Genomic DNA, 27,901 nt, shown 5'->3' on the forward strand with positions numbered 1-27,901 from the left:
ATCCATTGAAGCACTTCCGATTCATATACCCATCCAAATGCATTTTAAATGTTGTAATTGTACCAGCCTCCACATTTCCTCTGGCAGCTCATTCTATACACACACCACCCTCTGAGTGAAAACATTGCCCCTTAAGTCCCTTTTAAGTCTTTCCCCTCTCACTCTAAACCTATGCCTTCTAGTCTGGATTCCCCCATCCCAGGGAAAAGACCTTATCTATTTGTTCTGTCCATGCTCACCTTGATTTTATAAATCTCTATAAGGTCACCCCTCAGTCTCCGACACTGCAGGGAAAGCAGTATCAACCTATTCAGCCCCTCCCCAGACCTCAAATCCTCCAATCCTGGCAACATTCTTGTAAATCTTTTCTGAACTCTGAAGTTTCACAACATCCTTCCGACAGGAGGGAGACCAGAATTACACACAATATTCCAAAAGTGGCCTAACCAATGTCCTTAACCAATGTCCTATACTGCCGCAACATGACCTCACAACTCCTATACTCAATGCTCTGACCAATAAAGGGAAGCATACCAAAAGTCTTCTTCACTATTCTACCTTCGACTCCACTTTCAAGAAACTATGAACCTGCATTTCAAAGTCTGCAACAGTTACATAGTCGGTGGGAATGGTGGGGAGCAATGGTTGGAATTGAATCCATGTAACTAGAATATTACCTTTGTGTTCCTGATGAAGGGCTTTTGCCCGAAACGTCGATTTCGAAGCTCCTTGGATTCTGCCTGAACTGCTGTGCTCTTCCAGCACAACTAATCCAGATTCTGGATTAATAGCCTAGTGATGCTACCACTACACTACTTCCCCTCTTGCCAGTGTGAACTGGGAATGAGAGGGAACAGTTCAAAATCTGCCAATGTAAACTTGTGAGGAGAGTTTGCGAAGGGTTTGGGGAAGGTATAAACTGAGAAATTGGAGTGGAGCAAAGATAATGGTATGAACTGGAGCAAAGGAATGTTTTTTTTATGTCTTTATGAGTACAGTAAGCAGTCAAACAGATATTTATTCGCAGTAACAACCACAAGAGATATGTGATGATTGCCTTAATTGTTGTTATGATCTTCCACCATAATTAACAATGTTTGAAACTCCTTGATGCTGACATTGTGATAAACCAGGACCCTACTGCATTTCACTAGTTACTGTTGGCTGATTGTCAAAGCTGTTTCTTAATAGTTCATTTCACCCATTTATGTCTTTCAAAAACTGAACAAAAAATATTTCTTACTACTTTATAAGAAATGGAATTTTGACACAAAAGTGCAATGGCAGCACAGGGTTAACTTGGATGCTTGAAAAGCAGCTGCATTCTGCCTTGTAATGCTGTCAATGAGCATGCAACAGCAAGCCCCATACAGTAGGAATTATTGTGTGGTTTATGATGGTTCTGTGTATCTCATTTGATTTTGTTAATAGGAGCTTTTTCTTTCTCTTACCCTCACCCTAAAATGTGCCTCTCAGCAAAACAGACTGTAGCTAGGAGTAGGCTGGCTGGCTGTTTCACCAGCTGCTGACTGACTGCCAATGACTATCTGTGGCCTGGCGTCATTATACATGGCTGAACTGAACTGAGCTGTTTACGTCACTGACTCAGTTCTGGATAGGCTTTTGGGATAAAGAGTTGTCTCAGTGTCCAATATATTGGATCCAGGGCGAGTTGTCTGATTAGGATTGCATTGGATTAAGGTGCATCAGAATGAGGGGACATGCTTCCTTTTTCCTGCATGAGAATGATGGACAATGTTGAGATTTGTGGCTCTTTGGCTGGACTTCCTGGCTGGAAACTGTGGGCCGTGCCTGGTTTAATTGCTCTTCGTTGTTTGGAAAAGTAACTTTATACTGAGGGTAGGGTGTATGCATTGGAGCTGTCAGTGAAGATATTACCGAAGTTGAATGAATTTGGGCAGTAAGTGATATTCCATAGAAGATTTGTTGTCTTCTATGGAATATCAATTACTGCCCAAATTCATTCAACTTTGGTAATATCTTCACTGACAACTCCAGTGCATGCACCCCACCCTCAGTATAACAGATGTTGTATTTGCTGAGAAACCCAGTAGAACTGAGAGCACCTCTGTTATTCCTGATTTTTGTGGAGTTTGTCAGCATTTGGAGCGAATGGATTAGTGTCTGTTGCAACAGCATGAAAGTGAACGGCGTTGTAATGTAGATCATTTATTTTGAAATGACTTTGGGGAGCTGCACAAGAAAACAGATAATAAGATAACAAAGCTGGCAAATATAACTTTTCCGTATCTGACTGTTATGTAAACAGCTCCCCTCCCTGATCCGTCCCACTCATGTGTTTCTATTTAAGGCTTTAAGAGCAGTCGATTGCTATTGGTGTTCTCATCCCCCACACTGCCTCTGGTCTCTCCCTGACAGAGAGGGACAGGACAGGCTGTTTATTATTTTTAACTCTGTCTCTGTAGCGGCTGCTGGCAATCTCCCTGATTATGTGTGTGAGATGAAATTGAGAACTGTGAATCTGTTGGACTTTATAGATCATCTTGTCTGGGATTAAAGTTCCAAGAATGTTAAATTAAATGCAAATCTGAAGATTCAAATGTTAAGCAGTGCAGCAGAGGGACTGGAAAGAAGATTCTATATGGCCAGATCTTTAGGAATATGCTGTACATCAAGCTTGAGTTCTGATTGGTTGAGGGGTGCTAAAGATTCAGCCTATCGAATGTGGGATAGTCTGTCGCTCGCAAGGAGCCATGGCTGCGAGTTGGCTGACAGCTTGTTTTTTCCCTACTTCAGGTTCAGAGGCTGTGTCAGAGCCCATGGTTTTGGATCAGTATATGGTGGTCGCCAACTATGAAAAGCAGGAGAACTCTGAGATCAGCCTAAAGGCAGGAGAAGTGGTGGATGTTATTGAAAAAAGCGAGAGTGGTAAGTAAGAGAAATAAGTTTTTAAAATCTTCCTTCTTTCTCTCCCTCTCCCAGACCTAGTACTGTACATTACTTCCATCTGTGTCTGCCTTTGGCTGAGTATGAGGAGCTCCCTGTTGCTTTGGGCTCAACGCCAAGATCTGCCTCTCTCTGTAGGAATGTCTGCAAATTCTATATTAATTAAGAATGTAAAAGTGCTGTAAACACAGTCCATATCACAATATTACCAGATATATATGAGTGTAATCAGCATTGATCACTTCCATGAAATTCAAGGTTATTTTATATTTTTCCAGCCCCTTTCCTATAAACATGTGGTTGCAGTTTGGAATTGATCCATTCTTTTCCTGAAAATTCCTATTACATTTTTTTTTCCTTTTTGACATCGATATATCATTGTGGCTGTGTATTTGTGTGATAAAGCTGAGCTGGATTTCAGCATTATGCAACCTAGATCTTATGTTTCTGTGCAGTTTCATGAAGTGTTGTGTATATATAGTGAATTTTCTGTTGCAGCAGTGGCTATTTTGTCTTCAATGTTTAGATAGTGACCGGTACACGTACTATTACTGCATTGTGCTGGTGCGCAAAGTTGTTCTGACAAAATTAGTTTCTATGTAGGACCTGTGGAGACTACACTGGTCACTGCCAGGTTCTCCCTGTCCTTTACACAAGGCAGCCTATCACTTTTACTCCATTTTTGTTTCGTGATAATGAGCGTTCGACTTAAGCATTAATTATGCTAATATTTTGGGAGATGGAGTGAAAACTGCAATCTTGTGGTAAAACACTGCCCAAATCCTTGGAAAAACAGGGATTAATTAAAAATGTTTTGATTTGCTGTTTGAGCACTATGCTCAAATGCAGCGAAATTATCTTTTTCTCAAAGTTCAGTGGTAGCCAAATCCAACAGTGTGTACAGCCTGCTGCCCTTTTCCAGCACCACACTTTTCAACTCTGGTCTCCAGCATCTGCAGTCCTCACTTTCTCCCAGTGTGCACAGCAAGTCGGACACCCGTTTCAGTGTGTATAGTGACCACGTTATCTATTTCAATGTATACAGTAACTTGTGATCCAGCACAATACATACAGTAACCAGGTTTTCCAACACAATATACATAGTACCGAGTGACTCAGCACAGTACATGCAGTAACTAGATGATACAATGCAATGTACACAGTAACCTGATGAGTTAGTACAATATACATGGTAACTGAGTGATCTAGCACTAGATGATCTAGTACAATGTGCATCCAGTTACCAATTGAACAGTGTATATGAAATTGAGTAATAGAGCACATTGTATACTGTAAACAGGTACCCCAGTTCAGAGTGTACAGTAACTGGATGACCTAGTGCAGTGTACACTCTGATAGAAAGTGCATGATTTATATATATTAATATCATTTTTAGAGTTCGGATTTTAAACTAGTGGCATATGGTTGCTGGTCTATTTTTGTGAAGGGATTTAACTTAGGTTAATCTTCTCAGAACCATGTTTTAAACCATTATCTGCCAGAGAGCAGATGGCTGCAGGGCCTTCTGGAGTGTTAATGGAAGTTTCTTTATAATTTGGATCTACAACAGGAGATAGAAAGCATTGAAAGGCATTAGTTTGCTTTTAGGGGTTAGAATAAGCAAGGATTGATTTTGGCTTAGAAAAAATTACAGATTGGAAAGTATTTGGGCAATTTAAAGGTGACCTAATGCAAGTACATGGAGAACACATGGGCAGTGGACATACATGAGAAGAGCAGTAGTGGCAAAAGATATAAACCGGTAGGAAAGAACTCTTTTAATCTGTTCATAACTGTCAGAGCTAAAGTGTGATATCAGAGCAAAAGAGCCAGGAGTTTGGGGGGTATTTCCTTCATATCACTTTTGATTGCCCAACAAGTTTCAATCAGATTATTACAGCTGAAGAGTAAAGTTAAGAAATTCAGTCCTAAAATAGTTAACATACAAATTAATTAGTTATTTAAATAGAATAGACATGGCTGGGCAGGCGATGCTTTGAGGCTGTTTTGTTTTTTTAGGAGCTGGTTGATGCAATGTGATCAGTAGTGATCACACTGTACCATGTGAACAGTAAAATGTATAATCATTGGTACAGGTAGTTTTTCAATAATTTGTTGGGTGCATTCTTGTGTTAGGAGAAAGTGAGGTCTGCAGATGCTGGAGATCAGAGCTGAAAATGTGTTGCTGGAAAAGCGCAGCAGGTCAGGCAGCATCCAAGGAACAGGAGAATCGACGTTTCTGGCATAAGCCCTTCTTCAGGAATGAAGAAGGGCTTATGCCCGAAACGTCTTCATTCCTGAAGAAGGGCTTATGCCCGAAACGTCGATTCTCCTGTTCCCTGGATGCTGCCTGACCTGCTGCGCTTTTCCAGTAACACATTTTCAGCATTCTTGTGTTACCCCGCATTATAGAAAATTCACGTTTTAGAAACAGCACTTGAAGTGTTGGCAATATAATTGTGTTACAGCACACACACGTTTTTAAAGTTTGCGCTTTAGAAACAGTGCCCCCAATTTGTCAGTAGCGTTACAGCAAATTCATGTTATAGCAAAACGACCTGTACAATGTATACAGTGATTTAGTGAATGCAGGGCAGTGTGAACATAGCCAGATGAGCTAGTAAAGTATGTATAGCAACCAGGTGATCCATTGCAGTATATACAGTAACCAGCTGATCCAGCACCACATATACAGTAACATGTGATCCATTGTCATGTGTACAGTAACTGGGTGAACCAGCACAACATGTACGATAATTGGGTAATCCAGCTCAGTTTGTACAATAACTGGGTGGGGTGTTTAAAACCTACTAACAAGGTGATCAAGCATAATTTGTACAGTGACTAGTTGATCAAGCCTAAGGTGTACAATAATGGTGATAAACAATATGTACATCAATCACAGTATATACAGTAATCAGGTGATCCAGCACAGTTTGTACAGTGATTAGGTGATTCAGCCCAGTAACCAGGTGATCGAGTGCAATGTGTGCATTAATTACAGTTCAAATGCTGCTTATTCATTAAATAATCTATTATATTTAATCAATTATTTTTGTATTTTGTTATTAGCTTGTGACTTTACACAAGTTTCATGCACTACAGCTCAAATTTGCTCTGGATATATGCTGCCTTGTTAAATAATTATTAAGCTGAAAAGGATTCAAATAATTAATCATCTGATCGTGTGGCAATTAAAACCTGCTTACAACATGGTGCAATTAACCATTACTTTTTCTACAGCTGCACAAGCATCATCTTTGTGTTTTTTTTATTCTTCCATGGGATATGGTTATTACTACTGCCCATCCCTACTGTCCCCTAAACCAAGTGTTTCAACCATTTCAGAGGATCATTGGGTACTGAACACATTACTGTGGTTCTGAAGTCACATGTGGGTGAGACTGGATGAGGATAGCAGATTTCCTTTCTTAAATGACATCATTGAACCAGGTGACATTACCACAGCACTATCATCTCCCATTGATAAGGAAAATAAGGTGGGCTATGCACAGAATTCCATCATAGTACTCAGTATGAGCAGATGTGCGATCATCCATTTTTAACCTAGAAAGGATAGAATAAATAACTTTATAAATAGTGAGAAGTTAGCAACATTGAAAAAGCTGCAAAGAGACTTTGTAATTGAGGTACACAGATCATTAACATTAATTTTGAATGAGATTGATATTTCTTCATACTCCAAAGTTACTAAGGGACATGGACAAATGTTAGTATATCGAGTTGGTCACAGATCAACCATAATCTCAAAGAATGGTCTCCTGTTATTCCCATGATTTTATAACATAATAAGTGGGAGCATAATGAGACCATTTCGTCCCTCGAGGTTGCTCCGTCATTGACTAAACGATGATTGGTTGATCTGTTGTGAATGCTATCTACTCCGTTAATCTTTGATTCCCTTGCCTATTAGGAACCTGTCAGCTCCACCTTAAAAATATTCTATGACCCTCCCTCCATCTCCTTTTATGACAGAGAATATCCAAAGTAAACTAGCCCTCTGAGAGGGAAACAAGTCCTCCTCATCCCTTTCCTAAAAGGGCGAGCCCAATCTTAAAACAACATCCCCTAGTGGACTCATCCACAAGAAAAACATCTTTTCTATGTCTGCCTTGTCCAGACCATTTAAGATCTTATGTACTTTTCAATAAAATTACCCGTCACTCCTGTAAACTCCAGCAGAATCAAGCCCAGCCTGTCCAACCCATTGTTATTGATGGGTGAAATGTGTTGATAATCAAGCCCCACTATTCTTTGAGTTGCACCACAAGTATAAATGTTTAAACTCAGTTAGTCACCAAAGTGTTTCTCTTTGGTGCAGCTATCCTGAATAAAAGACACTTCTACCAGGCTTCTTCAATAACTCAAAATTATCTGTTTATTATAACAAAACCTACAGTCGGTTCTGCTATAGAACATGTTTCTTCAATGTGAATTGGCTTTAACATGATTAAAGAACCTAGACCGTTATTTGTAAAATGCAAACTTTCCTTACCTGTGTTGGCTATGATGCAATTCCGGTCCTATTAAGTTTAAATGGCGCAGCTATTGCGTGATTTTCTTATCACCCGAGATCCATGAGAATGGAACTATCGTGTTATTTCAGAACAAACTGTATTCGTAAAACAAGTTGCAAAACAGGTTATGTCTAAACTATAATCTATTAGACAAATAGGGAAAAAAGCATCCTTATTGACTCGTGGTCTACATAACCACTTAAGTAAAAACATATCCAACTCACAATCCAAGATCTAACTGCTGACAATAAAGTTCCTACATGGGACTGTTGTTTCATAGCACCTCATGAAATAAGGGGAGAGGGACTGCTGAAATGCTCACACATATTGTTGCAGACATGGGTGAGATTACTGAGTCCAGGCTCACCTAGCCTAATCCTGAGATTGTGAACATCCCATATAGTACGAATCCCATATGGCACGTGCTAAATGGGATAGATTGAAAATGCCCTGGCAGCTCAAGACTGGACATCCATAAAGTGCAATGGACTTCATTAACAGCAGCAGAATTACCACTATCTGTAACCTCATGGGTTGGCATATCCTACTGTACAATTGCCATCAAGCCAGAAAATCAGCCCTCATACAGGAAGACATGCTAGGAGCAAAGCTAGGCATACCTAAAAATGAGGTGCCAACCTGATCAAGCTACAGGACTACATACAAGACAAACTTCAAAACCAGTATACAGATCAGATCTAAGCTCTACAGTCCTGACATATTCAGTTATGAACAGTACGAGAGTATTCCCATCCTCATTGATGGGAGCCAACAATAGAAAAATCTGAAGCATTTCCAATTATTTTTAGCTATAACTGATGAGTGGACAACCACCTGATGAAGGAACAGTGCTCCAAAAGCTAGGCTTCTAAATAAACCTGTTAGACTATAACCTGGTTTTGTGTGATTTTTAACTTTGTACATCCCAGTCCAACACCGGCATCTCCAAATCATACCAGACTTACTTATCATCCCCTCCACATTCTCATCTGTACTGAATTGTTTATATTTTTATTGAACAATAAGGGACCCAGCACTGATCCTCATGGTATGCTACTGGACACTGATCTTCAGTCACACAAACAGTCTTCTACCACAACCCTCTGTCTCCTACTACTAATTCAACTATGGATCTATCATGCCAGGTTACCCTGGATCCCAGGTGCTTTTACCTTTTTTTATCAGTCTCCCATGTCACACCTTGTCAAAGCCTTTGTTGAAATCCATATGATGTGATTTCATTGAAATATATCTGATCGTGAAGGGACTTAATAGGGTGGATACTGAAAAGATATTTTCTCTATTGCGGAAGACTAAACTAGGGGCTACAGTTTAAGAATGAGGTCTCCCTTTTAAGATGGAAATGAGAGGACATTGTTTTTTGTGAATTTCTCTTCCTCAGAAAGTAATTGAGGCTGTTACTTTGAGTTTAATCAAGCAGAGTTTGGTGGATATTTCGATGGACAAGGGAGTCAAGGGCTGTAGGGAACAGACAGAAAAGTGGGTTGAGACCCCAAACAGATCAGCCAAAATCTCATTAAGTGATGGAACAGGCTGTAAGGGTTGAATGGATTAATCCTGCACCTACATCCTGTGTTCGTATAATTTGGATTTTTGCTCAGTTATGTCATGTCTGTAAAGAGCAGGACAGATCCACCTGGCCAGTTATTGCCCCATAAGTCTATTCTCAACCATCAGCAAAGTGGTGGAAGATGTCATTGACAGTGATGTCTAATGCTCCTTTTGGGTTCCACTGACCACAGGAACCACTGATTTCTGACCCCTTATTGCAACCTCTGTCCACACATGGACAAAAGAGCTGATTTCCAGAAGTATGGTGAAAGTGGCAGCCCTTGTCATAATGTCAGCATTTGACAGAATATAATATGAAGAAGCTACAGTAAAATTGAATTAAATGGGAATTAGGGGAAAATCCTCTGGTTGAAATCATATCTCATACAAGGATGTGATTATTGGAGGCCAAACATCTCAGCTCCACAACATTATTGCAGAAGGTCCACAGGTTAATGTCCTGAACCTAAATATCTTCAATTGTTTCATCACTGACCCATCTTCCTAAAGACCATAAGACACAGGAGCAGTTGTGAGCCATTAGGACCGTTGAATCTCCTTTGCCAATCAATGAGGTAATGGCTGATCTGAAAATAATCATCTTTCATGATTTGAATGTCAAAAGGAAGAAAGTTCATTCATGATTATAGTCTGTTCACAACCTCTCAGATGCAGTAAGACCTGGACACCATTCAAGCTTGGGCTTATAAGTGCCAAATAACATCCACATTAGTGCCAATGACCATCTCAAAAAAGATAGAATCTGAATATTTCCTCTTAACATGCAGTAGCATTACCATTCCTAAATCTCTACCGTTGACACCCTTGGAATATCATCGACCAGAGACTCTACTGGATCAGCTATATAAATACTGCAACTATGAGAATAATTCAGAGGCTGGGAACTCACCTCCTGAGTCCCCAGCAGCTGTTTACCATGCTATGGGAACAAAAGCCAAGAGTTTGATGAATGATAGTTTGCACATCTTCTTTGTTCTGGTTGTCATGAGCTGGATATAACCAGGAAACCAGATGGTATTTCATCAAGTTAAATATTCATTCCCTTCACAGCAACACATCATGGTTGTTGCAAATACCATCTACAAGGTTCATTGCAGCAGTTTGCAAGGCTCCACAAAAGCAGCTTCCAAACCCATGCCTTCTACCTCCTAGAAAATCAAGAACAAAAAAAGCATATTGAATGCCACCTCTACATGTTCTGCTCCAAGTCACATACCATCCTGACTTCTTTCCCCTTTCTGTGTCAAAATTATGAATTCTACATTATATGTTATTATAAAATCATATACCATGTATTGTATATATGAGCACACCACATGTGAACTGCAGTGTTTCAAGAAGGTAGCTCACCACTTCTCAAGGACAATTATAGAGCAACAAATACTGGCCTTGCCAGCAAAGACATCCTATGAAAGGGTCAATGAAAAAACAACTCAGAATTGTATGTAACTGGGAGGAATGGTTTCTGTTAATGGTAGTACCATGAGCCAAATGCATTTGTTCTTTTGTACAATTTAAATTAAAAGTTTGCAAACTGCTGGCAAAGAAATCAAGGGGAAAATATGAATATTGTTTGCATAATGAATTGTTATGGTCTTGAATATGGTGTCTGGAAGAAGGATATTCAATAGTAGTTTAAAAAAGACATACTTCAAAAATGAAATATTGCTGGATTATGCAAACAGTGAAAGCAGATGTCTGATGAATTGCATATTATTAAAAGACCCGTAAGGTAATAAGGTATAGGAGCAGAATTAAACCATTCAGCCAATCAAGTCTGCTGCACTATTCAATCATGGCTGAAATGTTTTTCAACCCTATTCTCCTACCTTCTCCTGTAAACCTTGATCCCCATATCAATCAAGAACCCATTTTTCTCTGTGTTAAATATAATCAAAGGCTTGGCGTCCACAGACCTCTGTGACAACGAGTTCCACAGATTAATCACCATCTGGCTGAAGAAAATCCCCTTCATCTCGGTTCTAAAGGGTCATGCCTTCATTCCGAGGCAGTACCCTTGGGTCCTATTCTCTCCTAGTGGAAACATGTTCTCTACATTCACTCTGTCCAAGCCTCTCAGTATTACAGAATGAGATCTCCCCCCTCCCCGTCCCCATCCTTCTCAACTCCATTGAGTACAGACCGGGATCATTCTTGTAAACCTCCTTCACAGCCCCTCCAAAGCCATCATATCCTTCCTTAGATATGATGCCCGAAACTTCTCTCAATATTCCAAATGCGGTCTGACCAGAGCATTGTATAACCTCAGCAATGTATCTCTGCTCTTGTATTCTGGTTCTCTTGAACCCTGAGCTAGGACTCCTAAGTCCTTTTGTACTTCAAGTTTCCAAAGTCTTTCCCCATTTCGAAAATAGTCCACTCCCCTATTCTTCCTACCAAAGTGCATAACTCACACTTTCCCACGTCATGTGTGGATTTATAGTCATGGTAATTGTGGGAGTTGGTAGGTTTGTGGTGAATATTGGTTGCTAGCCTATCCCCACAAATGGAACAGAGAAGTCAAGAAAGGAAAGGGATGAGTCAGAGATGGACCAAGTGAATGTCAGAGCATGGTGAAAATTGGAAGCAAAAGTGGTAAACCTTTCCAATTCCGATGAGAAAGGAAAACAGTACTGAAGATGTCATTGATGTATTCAAGAAAGAGTTGTGGATGAGGGTTGGAGAAGGACCAGAACAAGAAATGTTCCACGTTTCCCACAAAGAGAGAAGCATAATTGGGTCCCATTCATGTACTCATGGCTGCACCTTTGGCATGAAGAAATTGAGAGAAATTAAAGGAGAAGTTGTTCAAAGTGAGGCCAGTCAGAAAAGTATGATGGAGGATAGGGACAGTGCAAGCATTTTTTTCCACGAAGAAGCAGAGAGGTCTAAGACCGTCCTGTTGGAGATAGACATGTAAAGGGATTGCACATGCACAGTGTGAAGGCAATGGCTGCAGCCCGCCACTGGACATTCTGAAATTAACTTAAAGTGTCATAAGAATAACAGACTTAAGTAGGAAAAGCTTGGATAAGGGGAGAAAAGAATCGAGTTGAGGTAGGAAACAATGATTTCTGTGGGACGGGAGCAGATAGAAACAATAAGTCTGCCCAAGCAGGATTTTGGGCAGAAGGTAGAAGCGGGCTGTGCAGGTTTGGGGGCCTGTGAACTTGGACGCAGTCACAGTGAATCCCACACTGTGTTAGCTAGGAAAAGATTTCAAAATCAGTTTTGAAGAAAGGTCATTGGACCTGACATGTTACTCTGCTTTTTCTCCAGAGATGCTGAGTTTTTCCTGCAATTTCTGTTTTTATTTATCACTAAGAGTATTAGTTATAGTAAATAATTCAGTTTATTCATCCAATAATATGAGAATAATAACTGGGAGTGAATGATCACAGCAGAGAGCAGACAGCTTAAAGCAACATCATATGATTTGAAGCAATTTTGCATAGCAACAGACATAATAGAAACCTAGTGAGGCCTCACTATGATATCTGTTGGTTGCTACAGCAGAGCAGGATGTTATTTGAAGAACAAACACAGAAAACTCAGCTGGTCTGGCAGTATCTGGAGAGGGAAACTGAGTTAACATTTTGAGTATGGTATGACTTCTTAAGAACGTAAAGGGGTTGGAATTTTTTTTAATACACTTTGACAGGGGTGGAGGGTGAAGAGAACAGGTCGCCAGGAAGCCCAGTGGAGAAGTGGGGTGGCACGGTGACTCAGCAGTTAGCACTGCTGCCTCACAGCACCAGGGACCCAGGTTCGATTCCTGCCTCGGGTGACTGTCTGTGTGGAGTTTGCACGTTCTTCTCTTGTCTGCATGGGTTTCCTCCTACAATCCAAAGGTGTGCAGGCCAGGTGAATTGGCCATGCTAGATTGCCCATAGTGCTAGGTGCATTAATCGGGTAAATATAGGCTAGGGGAATGGGTCTGGGTGGGTTACTCTTCAGAGGGTTGGTGTGGATTTGTTGGACCGAAGTGCCTGTTTCCGTACTGTAGAGAATCTAATCCACTCAAGACAAGGTTGTTAATGGTGGTGCAAGAGAAATGTAAAATGGCTCTAAATTGTGATGTAAAAGAGAAAGAATGTGTCCTCTATACTGAGCAAAGTAAACAAGACAAGATTGGACATTGGTATTGGAGAGAATGTGAAGAAAAAAATAGAGAACAGACATCATGTGGTCAGACTCTGAAATTATTCAATATTGAGTCCTAGAGACTGTAAAGTGTAAATGTGAAAGAACTCTTTACGCATGGAAAGTCCTTGATACTTATCCAGTTTCCTTAGAGCCAGCTCTTAGAGTGAACAGAATCTCTGACACTGATGTTTATATCTGTCAGCTAGGGCTCCCTGATTAGAACAGATTAACAGCCCCAACATTCTACGATGTCCATCTGGTTGACATTGTTACACAGCGCCACACTTTTCAACCCTGACCTCTGATTCTGACAGTCACCACAAGTGGAAAGTGAGATGCTGTTCCTTGAGCTTGTGTTGTGCTTCATTGAAACATTGTAGAAGGCTCAGGACAGAAATACAAGCAAGAGAGTAAGGTCGTTTATTGAAATGGCAATCAATTTGAATATCAGGGTCATTCCTATGGAGTGAGTGGAGATATTCTGGACAGTGGTCATCCAGTCTGATTTGGTCTCATCAATGTGAAGTAGATTGTTTTGCGAGCAGTGATTACAGTGGACTAGATTAAAAGAAGTACTAATAAAACACTGCCTCTCCTTGTTTCTTGCTCAACAGTTGCTGCCAGATGTGGGTTTTTCCAGCATTTTCTGTGTTCATTTAATATTCCCAGCAACCACAAAATTTTGCTTTTATGTGAGATGAGGAGAAAGCTAGATGTGTTCCTCAGATGATTGTTCAAATGTGTGTATGTACAGCTATCATATGCCATTCCATATTAAATAGTGCAGGTCTGTGTACAGCAGTTCCTGCATTTCAAAGTAATTGATGCTACATAATGTGCTTCAGAAGTGGATAGTCTTATGTGAATTCATATCCTCCTTGATTTTTCAAACTGGAGGGAAAATATACAGGGTGACTGCTGTATCTGCAGAGTCGGTTTCCGCGGTTTCAGTTAGCCGCGGTTTACCGTGGCCCCAACATATTACATGGAACATTTCAGAACCAGGGAAAAGGGGGCTGCCGAGGAGGTATGTTTCCTATATAAATGAATGGGTTCGCTACTATCTGTGGTTTTAGGCTTCCGTAGTAGGTCAAGGAACGTATTCTCTGCGGGTACAGGGTACATGGTTAGTGAAGAGGTCAAAAAGAAGAAATTTCTAAGCGGGATTACAATTCTTCCATATTCAGCAAAGAAGGTGATAACTTCACCTACTGCACACTTGTTTCTCTCTCTCTGCTTTGCTCTTTGCACGAAGAATGAAAATATTATTCCCTTCGATAGCCAGCTTTCCCAGTGTCTCATTTAGTGGGTTCACGAACTGAAGTATTTCCCATGACTGCAACTTAAGAGATCTAGTCTGACTGACCACACCTGTTTTGCTCAGCTGAATGGAGCTTTTAAGCTTCATTCAAATCTACAGTGTATTTCCCTGGAGCACCTCTAATTTAGGGCATGTTAGCATTGGCCTTTTGCTCATAAATGATTACCACATAATGAGAGTGAGATGATATCTATGACTATGTCTGCACCAGACATCTTCACAACAGCATTTTACAATCTTTAAAATGGTACTTCAACAAGCCCACTTTAACCAGCATCATTGCTACTATTACACAGGTTACAGTATTTAAGTGGAGAAAGTGAGGTCTGCAGATGCTGGAGATCAGAGCTGAAAATGTGTTGCTGGAATTCCTGAAGAAGGGCTTATGCCCGAAACGTCGATTCTCCGGTTCCCTGGATGCTGCCTGACCTGCTGCGCTTTTCCAGCAACACATTTTCAGCTACAGTATTTAAGTGGCAATTTTATGATTCATGAGGCCATCCTAGTCATTGGAAACAAGTTCTGTAGTTGATAAAGTACAGGACTATCTGGGTGTGGTACTTATATGTTAACCATAGATCTGTTAATATTTAAAGCTATTGATATGAACAAAGACATGAGATGTGGAACAGCCCTTGATGTGTCGATGAGTTCCCACAGGAACAGCATATGATATGATAGTCAGGTTATTGTGTTTAGTAATCTTCCGGGTGCCAAATCATGACACTGATGTATGCGTTGTCATGTGCTGGTGACCATGCATGTGCAACTTTTGGGGTGACAGACTATGGGTGTAAGCAATGGAGTGAGTGGCTGTGTGTCTTGTAATTACCTCTTAGTACCCTGTACAAGATTCTCTTGGGTATTACTTCTATGTTCCTGACCACACAGTAAGAACAATTCCAAACAGAACTCTGTAAAGAAGTACCCCCTGGAAAGTAATTGCAGTTCAGTTAAACAGCCCATAAACCCACACATTCAGTCTCATCTGTTTTTGTTTTGTTTTTAACTACAAATTTTTTTATTGGTAAATTCTTTGTGCATAATGCCAGGAACCAAGCAGAGTGCATATGAACATTATTGTAAATAAAGCAAAGAGCCCCAAAGATGGGGCTTACAAAAAAATTTACGTCTGTTTACATATATCTGCTGCTGCCACCAATTTCCTTACAGCACAGAACAATTCCACAGATTCCAGTATGGTGTTTTAACTGTGTGCTCACCATTGATGAACTGGGCATCAGTATGGATATTGGGAATGTAATCAGCATCATTTGGAGATATTTCTCTCTCCTGACACCAAACACATTTCAGTAACTGATGCATCACTGTTGATTTTGGGGCTCCGACCTAAAACATATTGCATTCAAATAATTCACATGACATTTCAATTGCAGGAAGTTTAGAACTGTTGGAATAAGTGTTTTATGTCACAGTACTAGTGCTCCTACCTCTGTGTCAGAAGATCCAGTTCAAGTCCCATTTGCGTTGGGGATATGTCATAACATGTCAAACAGGTGATTAAAAATACTTTAGAAGTGTAGCATTTTGCAGCATGGAAGAGTCCATCTGGTGCATTATGTTGTGCCATCTCTTTATCATAATCATCTAGAACTAGTGAAACTGACTCAGATAATCATCATAGTGCTTTTCCTTATGGCTTCATGAAAATTATTACTGTTTAAGCACTTTTTAACATTTATTTCGAGAAATAATTTGTGGATAGACTACCCAGATAGTCAGTGCCAACAACATACTGGGGAACTTGTTCCACTTTATGGTTTCTGGACACTGAACCATTGCACAAGTGATTTCTCTATCTGGGTAGCCAGTAATTCGATAAATACTTGAAGGGAGGAATTTTGCAAGGCTAATAACAGGGAAGTGTGACTAATTGGATTGATCTTTTTAAGAATTGGCACAGACATCATGAACCAATGGTCTCCTGTGCCATAAACTTTGATGATTATAACTATTGGCCTTCCTTTAATTGGTAAACCATGGCAAAATCTTCCTAATTTGTTAAAGAGATAAGATTTCATCAAGGCCATCTTTATAAAATTCCTTGAACACTACCGCAGTTAGGCGGGGTGGTAAAAAAAATTCCTTGAAATAACAGAGATGATTAAAAATGCAGTGAAAATATTAAAACTGTTACACTGCTGTTTGAGAAACTGATGCGAGATAAATCTGATAGTTGAAGGTGAGTCTGACAAATTTACTTGAGTATTTCATAAGGTAATGGAGAGGATTGGAGAGAAAAGTGCAGATAATGTGCATAGGCTTTCAATAATAAGTTATCTTTCAAGACAAGATATTCCAAAGACATCTTAGAAGCCCATAGCTCCAACGAAATGACACTTGCAAAGAATCAGGCATCAGAAAGTAATGGTGAACTGTTGTTTCACAGACAGGAAGGGAACATAAGAAATAGGAGTAGAAGTCGGTCATTCATCCCCCAAAGCTTGCCCTGCAATTCAATAAGATCATCTATGAAGTGCTGCAGGGCTCAACTCTTCTTTCTACCAGCTCCTCATAGCTAATTCACCAACACTTCAAAAATCTATCTCCCTCCTCTTTAAATTTTTCAGTGATCTTGCCTTCAAAATTCTCTGGGGTAGACAATTTTAAAAGAGTGATGTAGAGAATTGTCCAGGTATGTCTTGTACAAAAAGCAGAACAAATTCAATCTGACCAATTACCGCTTCATTAGTTTACTCTCGATCACCAGGAAAGTGAGAAAAGGTGTCATCAGCAGTTCTTTCAAGCAGCACCTGGTCAGCAATACTCTACTCACTGATGTCCAGTTTAGGTTCTGCCAGGGCCATTTGACTTCTGAGCTTGTGAAAGCTTTGGTTCAAACATGGACAAAACAGTTGAATTCCAAAGGTGAGATGAGAGTAACAACATTTGACCAAGTGTGGCATCAAGGAACCCTAGAAAAACTGGAGTCAATGGAAATCAGTAAGAAAGTTCTCCACTGGTTGGAGACTTATCTGGCATATAGGAAGATGGTTATGGTTGTTGGGTGTCAGTCTTTTTAGCTTCAGGACATCTCTGCAGGAACACCTCAGGATATTGTCCTAAGCCCAACCATCTTCACTTGCTTCATCAAAATTCTTCCCTCATTCTTAGGTGAAGACCAGTCCAAAATATTTTTTAATTTGAGGGCTGACCTTACAGAGGTTTATAAAATCACATAAGGTGGCTAGCAAGGGTCTTTTCCGATGGGTGAGGGAGTTCAAAACTAGGGGACATATTTTTAAGGTGAGAGGAGAAAGTTTTAAAAAGAGGCAACTTCGTTCACATAGGGAGTGGTTCATGTGTGGAATGAAGTGTCAGAGGAAGTGATTGATGCAGGTACAGTTACAATACTTACGAGCAATTTGGATAAGTACATGAATAGGAAATGTTGTGAGGAATATGGGCCAAATGCAGGCAAGTGGTTTGGGAATATGGTTGCCTTAGACTAGTTAGACTGAAGGGTCTGTTTCTATGCTGTACGATTCTATGACTTTTGTTATTTCCATGTTCCCCATTATTAATTCTCTGAGCATCCTTCAAGGGCACAACACCTAGTTTAGGTGCTTTCTTTTTTTTTCCCCTGTAGAAGCTCTTGCTGTATATGTAATTAATTTCCCCCTTTTTATTAACTTTTTAATAAGCTGAGAGCTTGGATTAATATATATATAACTATGATGTTGTAGCTTTTACAGAGACTTGGTTGAGAGAGGGACAAGTCTGGCAGCTTAACATTCCAGGATATCGATGTTTCATGTGAGAAAGAGAGGAATGTAAAAGAGGTGGGGAGTTATGTTATTGATAAGGGAGAAAATCACAGCTGTACTGAGAGAGGACACCTTTTGTGGGCTCATCCCACAAAGCCATATGGGTAGAGTTCAGGAATTGGAAGGGTGTGGTTATTATAATGGGATTATACTGTAGGCCTCCTAACAGCCAGCGGGTGATAGAGAAACAGATATGTGAATAGAGAATGGAACAGTTTTAAAACAATAGAGCGGTTATGGTGGATGATTTTAACTTCCCCTGTAGTGACTGGAATTCCCTTGGCTGGGGGTGTGAAATTTGTTAGGTGTGTCCAGGAGTGTTTCTTGAAGGTATATGTAAATCATCCAATGAGGGAAGGGGCCAGGTGATCAAAGTTTCAGTGGAGGTGTGTTTCAGGAACAGTGACCATTGTTCTGTAAGTTTTTAAGTTACATGGATAATGTGACAGTTGTTCTTGGAGAAAAATATTAAATTGGGGGAACAATGACTCCCATGGTATAAGAAAAGAACTGAGGGATGTAGATTTGGGTGGCAGTTTGAGGGTAAATCCACATCTGGAATCTGGGAGTCTTTTAAAGCCCAGTTGATTAGAATTCAGGATCAGCCTGTTCCTGTGAAAATGAAGGATAAGGTTGGCAAGATTTGAGGACCTTGGATGACAAGAGAAATTGAGAGCCAAGTCAGAAAGAAAAAGGAGGTATTTGTAAGGTTTAGGAAACCAAAGACAGAGCCCTTGAAGAACACAAAGATAGGAGGAAAGAACTCAACAAGGAATTAGGAGGACTAAAAAGGGCCATGAAATATCTTGACAAATAGGATTAAGGAAAATCTCCGGGCATGTATATATGTGTATGAGGGTAGCTAGGGAAAGGGTAGATTCACTAAAGGGCAAAGGAGAAAATTTCAATGTGGAGCCGGAGGAAGTGAGTTAGGTCCTGAATGAATATTTTACATCAGTATTCATAAAGAAGAAGGACATGATGGGTGGTGAGCCTTGAGAGTGTTATGTTAATATTCTAGGACATTTCAATATGAAAAAGGAGGAGGTGTTAGGTATTTTGAAAAGCTTTAAGGCTGGCAACTGCCCAGGACCTGATGGTACCAATCCAGGAATGCTGAGGGAGACAGATGAGAACTTTCTGGGATCTTGTATCAAATCTTTATATCCTCCTCAGTTACAGTAGAAGCCCAGAGGACTGGAGAATAGCCAACATTGTCCCTTTGTTAAGAAGGGCAACAGGAATAATCTGGGAACTTAAAGGCTGATGAGCCTTACATCAATGGTAAGGAAATTATTGGAGAATATTCTTAGGGATAGGATTTACTCATATTTGGAAAGATATGGACTTATTAGCGATAAGCAATATGTCTTTGTGTGAGAAAAGTTGTGCCTCACAAACCTTATTGAGTTTTTTGAGGAAGTGATACAGATGATTGAGGGCAGGCCATTGGTTTGTTGCCTTTCTGGACTTAACAAGGCCCTAATGGCAGGCTGATACAAAAGGTGAAGTCACTTGGGATCTACGGTGAGCTGGTAAGATGGATGCAAAACTGGTTTAGTCACATTAGACACAGGAGCAATGGAAGGGTGTTTTTCTGAGTGGAGATCTGGGACCAGTGGTATTCCACAGGAATCAGTGCTGGGACCACTGTTGTTTGTACTCCAAGTTCCTCTCATATCCCGAAGTTCTGTCCTGCCAGCTTGGCAACCCAGAGAACAATATGTATTCCTCTAATAATGTTATTCCCTCTTCCCACTACATTCCTTTTGTTCCCCTTAGTTGAATGGTGTGCTGTGGTCAGTTGGTTCATCCTCTCTGCAGACGCAGTGCCCCTCAACACACCTCAGTGCAAGAGCTTCATATCTTTTGGTCAAAGGCACTGACCGAGGTTCCACTAAATCTAAATTCTGGATCACCGTAACTACTTTATTTGCAATCAGATTCCCAGTCCCTGACCAGGGAACATGTATTGTGGTTTTGCCAGAGACCTTTATTAGAATCATTGCTCTGAATGACATATTCATTACTGATGTAGACTTGGCTGTACATCTATAATTTTAAGTTTTGCAGAGCTTTGAGATGCAGAGGGATCTGGTGTCTGAGTGCATGAATCATAGAAGTTATGCATGTACTGCAGGTAATCAGGAAAGCAAATGGAATGTAATAAAATAAAACAAAGAATTGAGGATGCTGGAAATCTGAAACAAAAAGAAAAATGTTGTGGTTCTGTTCGCCGAGTTGGAAATTTTTGTTGCAAACGTTTTGTCCCCTGTCTAGGTGACATCCTCAGTGCTTGGGATCCTCCTGTGAAGCGCTTCTGTGGTGTTTCCTCCGGCATTTATAGTGGCCTGTCCCTGCCGCTTCCGGTTGTCAGTTTCAGCTGTCCGCTGTAGTGGCCGGTATATTGGGTCCAGGTCGATGTGTTTGTTGATGGAGTTTGTGGATGAGTGCCATGCTTCTAGGAATTCCCTGGCTGTTCTTTGTTTGGCTTGCCCTATAATGGTAGTGTTGTCCATTACAGTTACAGCGGACAGCTGAAACTGACAACCGGAAGCGGCAGGGACAGGCCACTATAAATGCCGGAGGAAACACCACAGAAGCGCTTCACAGGAGGCTCCCAAGCACTGAGGATGTCACCTAGACAGGGGACGAAATGTTTGCAACAAAAATTTCCAGCTCGGCGAACAGAACCACAACAACAAGCACCCGAGCTACAAATCTTCACCCAAACTTTGAAAAAGAAAAATTGCTGGAGAAACTTAGCAAATCTGGCAGCATTAATGAAGAGAAAACAGGGTTAACATTTTAGGTTCAGTGACTTTTCTTCAGAACAAAGCTAATAGAATGTTAAAGTTTATTGTGAAATGAATAGTATGCAAAAGTCCAGTTACACAGGACTTTGGTGAGACTATATTTGTGTACAGTACTGGCCACCTTGGATGCTATTACATAGGAAGCAGTTCAGCAAACGTTTGCTGGACTAATGCGTGGAATGAGCGGGTTGTTGTATGAGGAAAGGCTAGATAGGCTGGGCTGCATCCTGTGGAGTTTAGAGTTGTTAGAGGTGACTTACTTAAAATATAACATTCTGATGAGACTTGAACAGTTGGATTGAAAGGATACTTCCTCTTGTGGGAGAATCAGGGGACAAAGTCAGCACTCCATCTAACTTTCTCACCAATTGTGCGTGCCTATGAGTCGCATGCACAGCAGCGATTTCTGAACTGGAAGACACTGCTATGACTGGCATGCCAATCATCATTCACGGAACATTGGAGCCAAGCAGCTTAGAAGAAATATTGGTCAGAACTTAAAATTAAGGTGTCGTCTATTTAAGATGAGGAAACATTTTCTTTTGTCAGAGAGGTTTGAATCTTTGAAATTCCTTTCTTTGAAAGACAATGAATGCTGAATCTTTAAATATTGTTATGGCAGAAGTAGATTCTTGATTACTAAGAGGATGAGAGGTTAATTGGAATATGCAGGAATGTAGAGTGACTCTTAAAATCAGATTATCCAAGATATTATTGAATGTTGGAGCAGGTTCAAAAGCTGATTGGCCTACTGTTGTTCCTTATTTGTTATTTGTATGTTTGTTTGTATGGCACAAAACTTGAAAGTGCAGTAAATAGTGAAGTGAATAGTAACAAACATAGAACAGTACAGCACAGTACAGGCCCTTCAGCCCTTGATGTTGTGCTGATCTTTTATCCTACTCTAAGATCAAACTAACCTACATATCCTTCATTTCACTATCATCCATGTGCCTATCCAAGAGTCACTTAAATGTTCCTAATGTATCTGACTCTACTACCACTGCTGCCAGTGCTTTCCATGCACCCACCACTCTCTGTAAAGAACCAACCTGTGACATCTCCCCAAACCTTCTCCAATCATCTTAAATTTATGCCCCTTGTGATAGCTATTTCTGCCTTGGGAAAAGTTCTCTGACTATTAAGTCTCATCATCTTGTACACTTCCATCAGGTCACCTCTCCCCCTTCTTTGCTCCAGTGACAAAAGCCTTAGCTCCCTCAACCTTGCTTCATAAGACATTCCCTCACTCCAGGCAGCATCTTGGAAAATCTCTGCATCCTCTCTGAAGCTTCCATATCCTTCCTGTAATGAGGTGACCAGAACTGAACACAATATTCCAAGTGTGGTCTAACCAGGGCTCTAGAGAGCTGAAGCATAATCTCACGGCTCTTAAACTCAATCCCCCTGCTAATGAAAGCTAACACACCATATGCCTTCTTAACAACCCTGCCAACTTGGGTGGCAACTTTAAGGGATCTATGGACATGGACCCCAAAGACCCTCTGTTCCTCCACACTGCCAAGAATCCTGTCTTTAACCCTGTATTCTACATTCAAATTTGACCTTCCAAAATGAATCACTTCACACTTTTCCAGGTTGAACTCCACTTGCCACTTATCAGCCCAGTTCTGCATCCTATCAATGTTCCATTGCAGCCTACAACAGCCCTCTACACTATCCACCACTCTCCCTACCTTCATCTCATGGGAAAACCTACTAACCCACCCTCCCACTTCCTCATCCTAAAATCACAAAGAGCAGAGGCCCCAGAACCAGTCCTGGAACTGTGGAACACCACTGGTCACCGAGCTATGGGCTGAATATTTTCCATCTACTCAATTCTGTATCCAGACAGGCAAATTTCCCTGTATCCCATGCCTCCTTACTTTCTGAATGAGCCTACCGTGGGGAACCTTATCAAACGCCTTGCTAAAATCCATGAACACCACATCCACTACTCTTCCTTCATCAATGTGTTTTGTCACATCCTCAAAGAATTCATTAAGGCTTGTGAGGTATGGTCTGCCTCTCACAAAGCCATGTTGACTATCTCTAATCAAAATATGGTTTTCCAAATAACCGTAACTCTTGTCTCTCAGAATCCTCTCCAATAATTTGCCCACCATAGATGTAAGACTGACTGATCTGTAATTCTCAGGATTATGCCTATTCCCTTTCTTGAAAAAGGGAATAATATTTGTCACCCTCCAATCATCTGGCAGTAATCCAGTGGACAGTGAGGATACAAAGATCATTACCAATTTACAATAATCTCTTCCTTTGCTTGCTGTAGTAATCTTGGATGTATCCTGTCTGGCCCAGGTGACTTATCTATCCTTATGTTTTTCAAAATTTTCAGCACATCCTCCTTCTTAACTTTAACCTGTTCAAGCATATCAGACTATTCCGTGCTGTCCTCACAAATGACACGGTCCTCTCACTAGTGAATACTGTAGCAAAGTATTCTTTAAGGACCTCTCCTAGCTCCTCTGATTCCAGGCGCAAGTTCCCTCCACTGTCCCTGATCGGCTCAACCCTCACTCTGACCTTCCTTTTGTTCCTTACAGAAGAGTATAATGCCTTAGAGTTTTCCTTCATCCTACCTGATAAAGCTTTTCATTCCCCCTTCTATCTCTCCTAAATCCAATCTTCATTTTCCTGAAACCTATGGATACAAAAGCTGAGAGGTTATGTTTCACTTATATACTGCATTAATAGACCACATCTGAAGTACTGTAGACAATATTTAAGGAAAGATGTAAATACATTAAACACAGTTCAGAGAAGGTTTACCAGATTAATAATGGCTGTAGTGACCCACTGGAGTAGTGCCCTGAAAATCAAGCCCCACTGTTCCTGGAATTACCAAATGTTAAAAGCTATTGAAACTACTGAAGATCCTAATTTGCCTTGACTGTCTGCCACCTTGGATAAAGCAGATCACACCAGTTTTTCTTTCTCAGTAAAAATACAGAATTTCTGATTTATGTAATTTAAACTTTATCCCCTTTACAACTCCCACACACACCAACACACAAAGGAAAATTGACAAATAGTAAAGGGAAGCAAACAGATAAAAGGAACACACTTTTCTATCACTTGTTAAATCACATAACTGAATGATGTTGCTCCACAATCCTTTTCCATTCCTCAATAATGCCTCAAAGATATTTGCACAGTGGTGATCAATCTTTAGTTCACTGGTTGTTTGGCAGGATCCATGTTTTTCTGGTTGTCTTTGGGTTTTAAAATTAATGCTTTCAATGTTTCCAAATGTATTTTCCCCTGCTCATTCAGCTGAAAGTTGGAGTAAACAACTTCACAGAGAAACAAGAATGAGAAGAATTGATGCAGCTAGCTTCTTGGAATCTCATTGCCTCCTTCTTGTTCACCTCCACCCTTCTCACAGTTTCTGTGTTAAATTGCAACCAGATAAATTGGACGCTCTCCTGATCCACAACAACTGTTGCAACTTGAAAGCCAATCAAAAGACTGTCTCTGGGAAGAAAGTACTCTGAATAAACCCAAGTGGTGCCAGTTTGTCAATCCAGAACTCCAGGTTAATATTCTGGGGACATATATTTAATCGTAACATGGCAGATGGTGAAATTTAAATTCAATAAAAATCTGGAAATGAAAAGCTTATTTAATAACTATTGCCACCCTGTAAAGATTCATCTGGTTTATTAATAACCTTTAGGGCAGGAATTCTGCCATCCTTATCTTGTTATGGAAGAAAGGAACTACAAATCCCTCCATTGCCTGTTGTATGTATCTGTTCATGTCTTTCTTAGCCAGGCCTAGAAGCAGACCTATGAGGAGGTTGTCTGACCTGAAGGCACTAACCAAGAACTGAGCTGTTTTATTCTTCTCAGGACTAGCAGCCTTCAAGACAAGAACTTCTAATTGTAAACAAGCCGTTTGGACATTTTAGGACAGGTTGGACTTGAACCCTGGTCTTCTGGCTCAGAAGTAGGGCACTTACCACTGTGCCACAAGACCCTTGAAAGAACTGAGCTCTAAAATGTAAAGTGCAAACAACATCACCTGTTCTTAATCAACTCTGAAGCTGATATGTTTGAGCATTCAAAGGATCTGCATTTCTAACTCTGATAGTTGTGGCAGTGGAACTGGAAGGTTGACATTGGACCTTTCTGATGGAGCCAAGAGGTTGCCAGGGCCACCGCCCAACTAATTAACCGATCTTTAAATTTCCACCATGCCACATTCTGGAGGACCAGATTCTGCCCAACCAAGCTACTAGGTCATATTTTATCATATTCCTTGTCCTAATTGAAAATTCACAGTAGCTCAATCAACACCTGAAAGACAAAGGCATTAAAACTGGACTTTTACCTATCCTCATTGTGCATTTTTTGCTTTGAACCCAAATGAGTAGAAATATGAGCTCAGCAGAGATTTTTTAGACAGTTGTAATGAATTGTTGGTTTTGCTTGATTGGCATCTTTAAAGATTATAATTAATTGTTTTTTTCTGTGATCTGTCTTGTCAATATATCCATTTCACCATGGCAGTGGAATTTAAATTCAACTAACAAGAAAATCTGGAATTCAATTAATAAAAGTATAAATTGTTATTTAGTGGTGCAGAACTTGAGTATTGGTGGAAAAAAAACAGCTTATGTCAAAGCTTTTTGTGTTGAACTTATCAGGATATTCATAAGAATAATAATGTAAAGGGAAATCAGCATTTATCTTGTATGAGAGAAGAGTGCATTTGGACCTTCATTGCCAAAAAGAAATACTATTAAGAATTGATGACTAACAGTGACCTAGAAAGTTTTAGTTAAATGTTAAATCAGTTAGTTGACTCTTGTCAAGACAGTGCTGTGATAAATGAATGTGTCATTTGCTATCACCTATTTTGTGGTTTTGAAATAGGTGTACATGTTCTATCTGTCTGAAGGAAACAGGTCCCTATGCATTAATATTTATAAGTTCCAATACATACAAGTGTGTCACATTACAAGCCTAATTCAACAAATTTAAATTGGTGATTGTGATTCTTAGTACACTCAGCAAATGTTGTGCAAACATAGGATCACATTAATGTTGGACATTGTATTGTGTTTTCAAGCACAGGTCTTTTGGAATGTCAGTACATTTCTTATTGCAAACAACTGAAGCAATATGCTGTTTACTTCAGTCCAACAATCCTACTTCACACCAACAGTAAAGTTATACCATGTTAATCATTTGTGATAGGCAGTTTTTCTTTGGCTCAACACCAGCAACTTGCTAAAAACCACACTATTTGTGTTGAAGCTGCATTTTTGTTAGTTATATTTTTTGATAAATAAGAGTGTCAAGGATTATGAGGGGCAAACAGCAAAGTAAAGTGAGACCATAAACTGGTCAGTCTGATTGAATGCTGCAGCAATTTTGATAAGCCAAATTACCTAACTCTGTTCCTAAATCCTATATTCTTTTTTGCATAAAAAGGGAGAGAGTTGAGCTCTTAAGTTTCCTTAATCAATATTTCTAGATTGATACAAACCCCATGAGCTTTAAGTTGTTATGGAAATGGTCCATGAGAGAAGGATTTCTAAGAAAGCCCTAAAAACTTAGTCAGTTGGCTCAGGTCTGGTAAAGAGCAAAGAGCAGCTAGAAGCAGAAGGCTCTATGAATCACTGGGCAGGAATGCAGGTAGATACTGATGCTTTGATTGAAAAGAGGTAGTTCATGAGGAGTTAAATGAGACTGGAAACCATTCCTGGCTTGTGCTAGAGGAAAAATCTTCAGTAGTATTATCACCATGAAATCAGTTCTGGATCTAGTGGTTAAGAGGCTGAGGAAGGATGCTGAAATAATTAAATCTCAGGAGCTAAGAATCTCTTTTGACTGATGTTATGAAAATTGAATGCCTATTGAAGGACATTGTAACATGTATCTGTGCAGTTTGTTTTCCAACTATGCTAAGAATAAAATGGGGAATTCTGTTTTGAGCTTCAAATTATAGGTTGCCTATAATAATGTTTGTTCAATTGAGTTTTTTGTTCTTTGTTACATTCAGCATCTTGAAATGTAAAACCTTGTATCACTCTTTTAATTATTAACTGGAAGTTTGAATTTCTTAAAGTTATCAGTCTCCATGAGGTTCTTAAACCATGTGTTTAATTATTGCATCAGCCTGTCCATGTTCTTTGAAGTCCGTGACTGATCGCCTCTCAGTTTACAGTACTTTCAAGTTTAGTCACATTTACAAATTGTGAATTTGTGTCCTAGATTTGATTTAGATTTTATTGTCATGTGTATTCAAGTACAGAAGTACTGGAGTAAAGTGAAAGTGTATAGTAGTTGCCAAGCATGATGCCATCTTAGGTATCTAGGTACAAAACACTTGGGTACATGGGGGAAAAAGAAAAATTTGAAAAGTTAAGCATTACCTTCAAAGAACAAGTAGAAAAATAAAGAAAATGGTAAGAGTTGACATAAAAATCCTTTTTCATACAAACTATAAACATAAAAGTATAAAGTTCAACAGTCTTGAGTCTTCCACTTAGCTCACTGTCTGGTATGTGATGATGCTGCTCCTTTAACAAGGTTGTGTTGTCCTTAGCTTTTTTTATTAGGAGGTTATAAAAGCACAGGTTCAGATGTTCTGAAAAGCACAGGGTTGAATGGCTTTAGGGCTAATGTGACTATGGCTAACAGATACAGCCTCAGGTAAAAGGCTTTAAAGTTTAAATAAAAACTTGTACAATGAAAGGGGAGTGGCCAGTTCTCCCAGCTTAGTTTTCCCTGTTTT

At 40.0% G+C, this 27,901-nt stretch overlaps 1 protein-coding gene across 4 annotated transcripts in view; it reads left to right on the top strand.

Annotated features, from left to right (window-relative positions):
* The window catches only part of sh3pxd2aa (SH3 and PX domains 2Aa), a 322,784-nt gene that overhangs the window by 199,845 nt on the left and 95,038 nt on the right, over nucleotides 1-27,901 (top strand). For 3 of the 4 annotated variants that reach the window (XM_043712866.2, XM_087998826.1, XM_087998827.1), the window contains one exon: nucleotides 2,779-2,910. In XM_043712866.2, coding sequence (XP_043568801.2) covers nucleotides 2,779-2,910 — 132 coding nt within the window. Of the gene's footprint in view, nucleotides 1-2,449; nucleotides 2,474-2,778; nucleotides 2,911-27,901 lie in introns of those variants that run through there. The other variant, XM_043712867.2, reaches the window with a different exon arrangement.

The sequence above is a fragment of the Chiloscyllium plagiosum genome, unplaced genomic scaffold, assembly GCF_037043375.1.
Source record: "Chiloscyllium plagiosum isolate Xiang-an unplaced genomic scaffold, Cpla_swu_hap1 HiC_scaffold_22, whole genome shotgun sequence".
Taxonomy (NCBI): Eukaryota; Metazoa; Chordata; class Chondrichthyes; order Orectolobiformes; family Hemiscylliidae; genus Chiloscyllium; species Chiloscyllium plagiosum.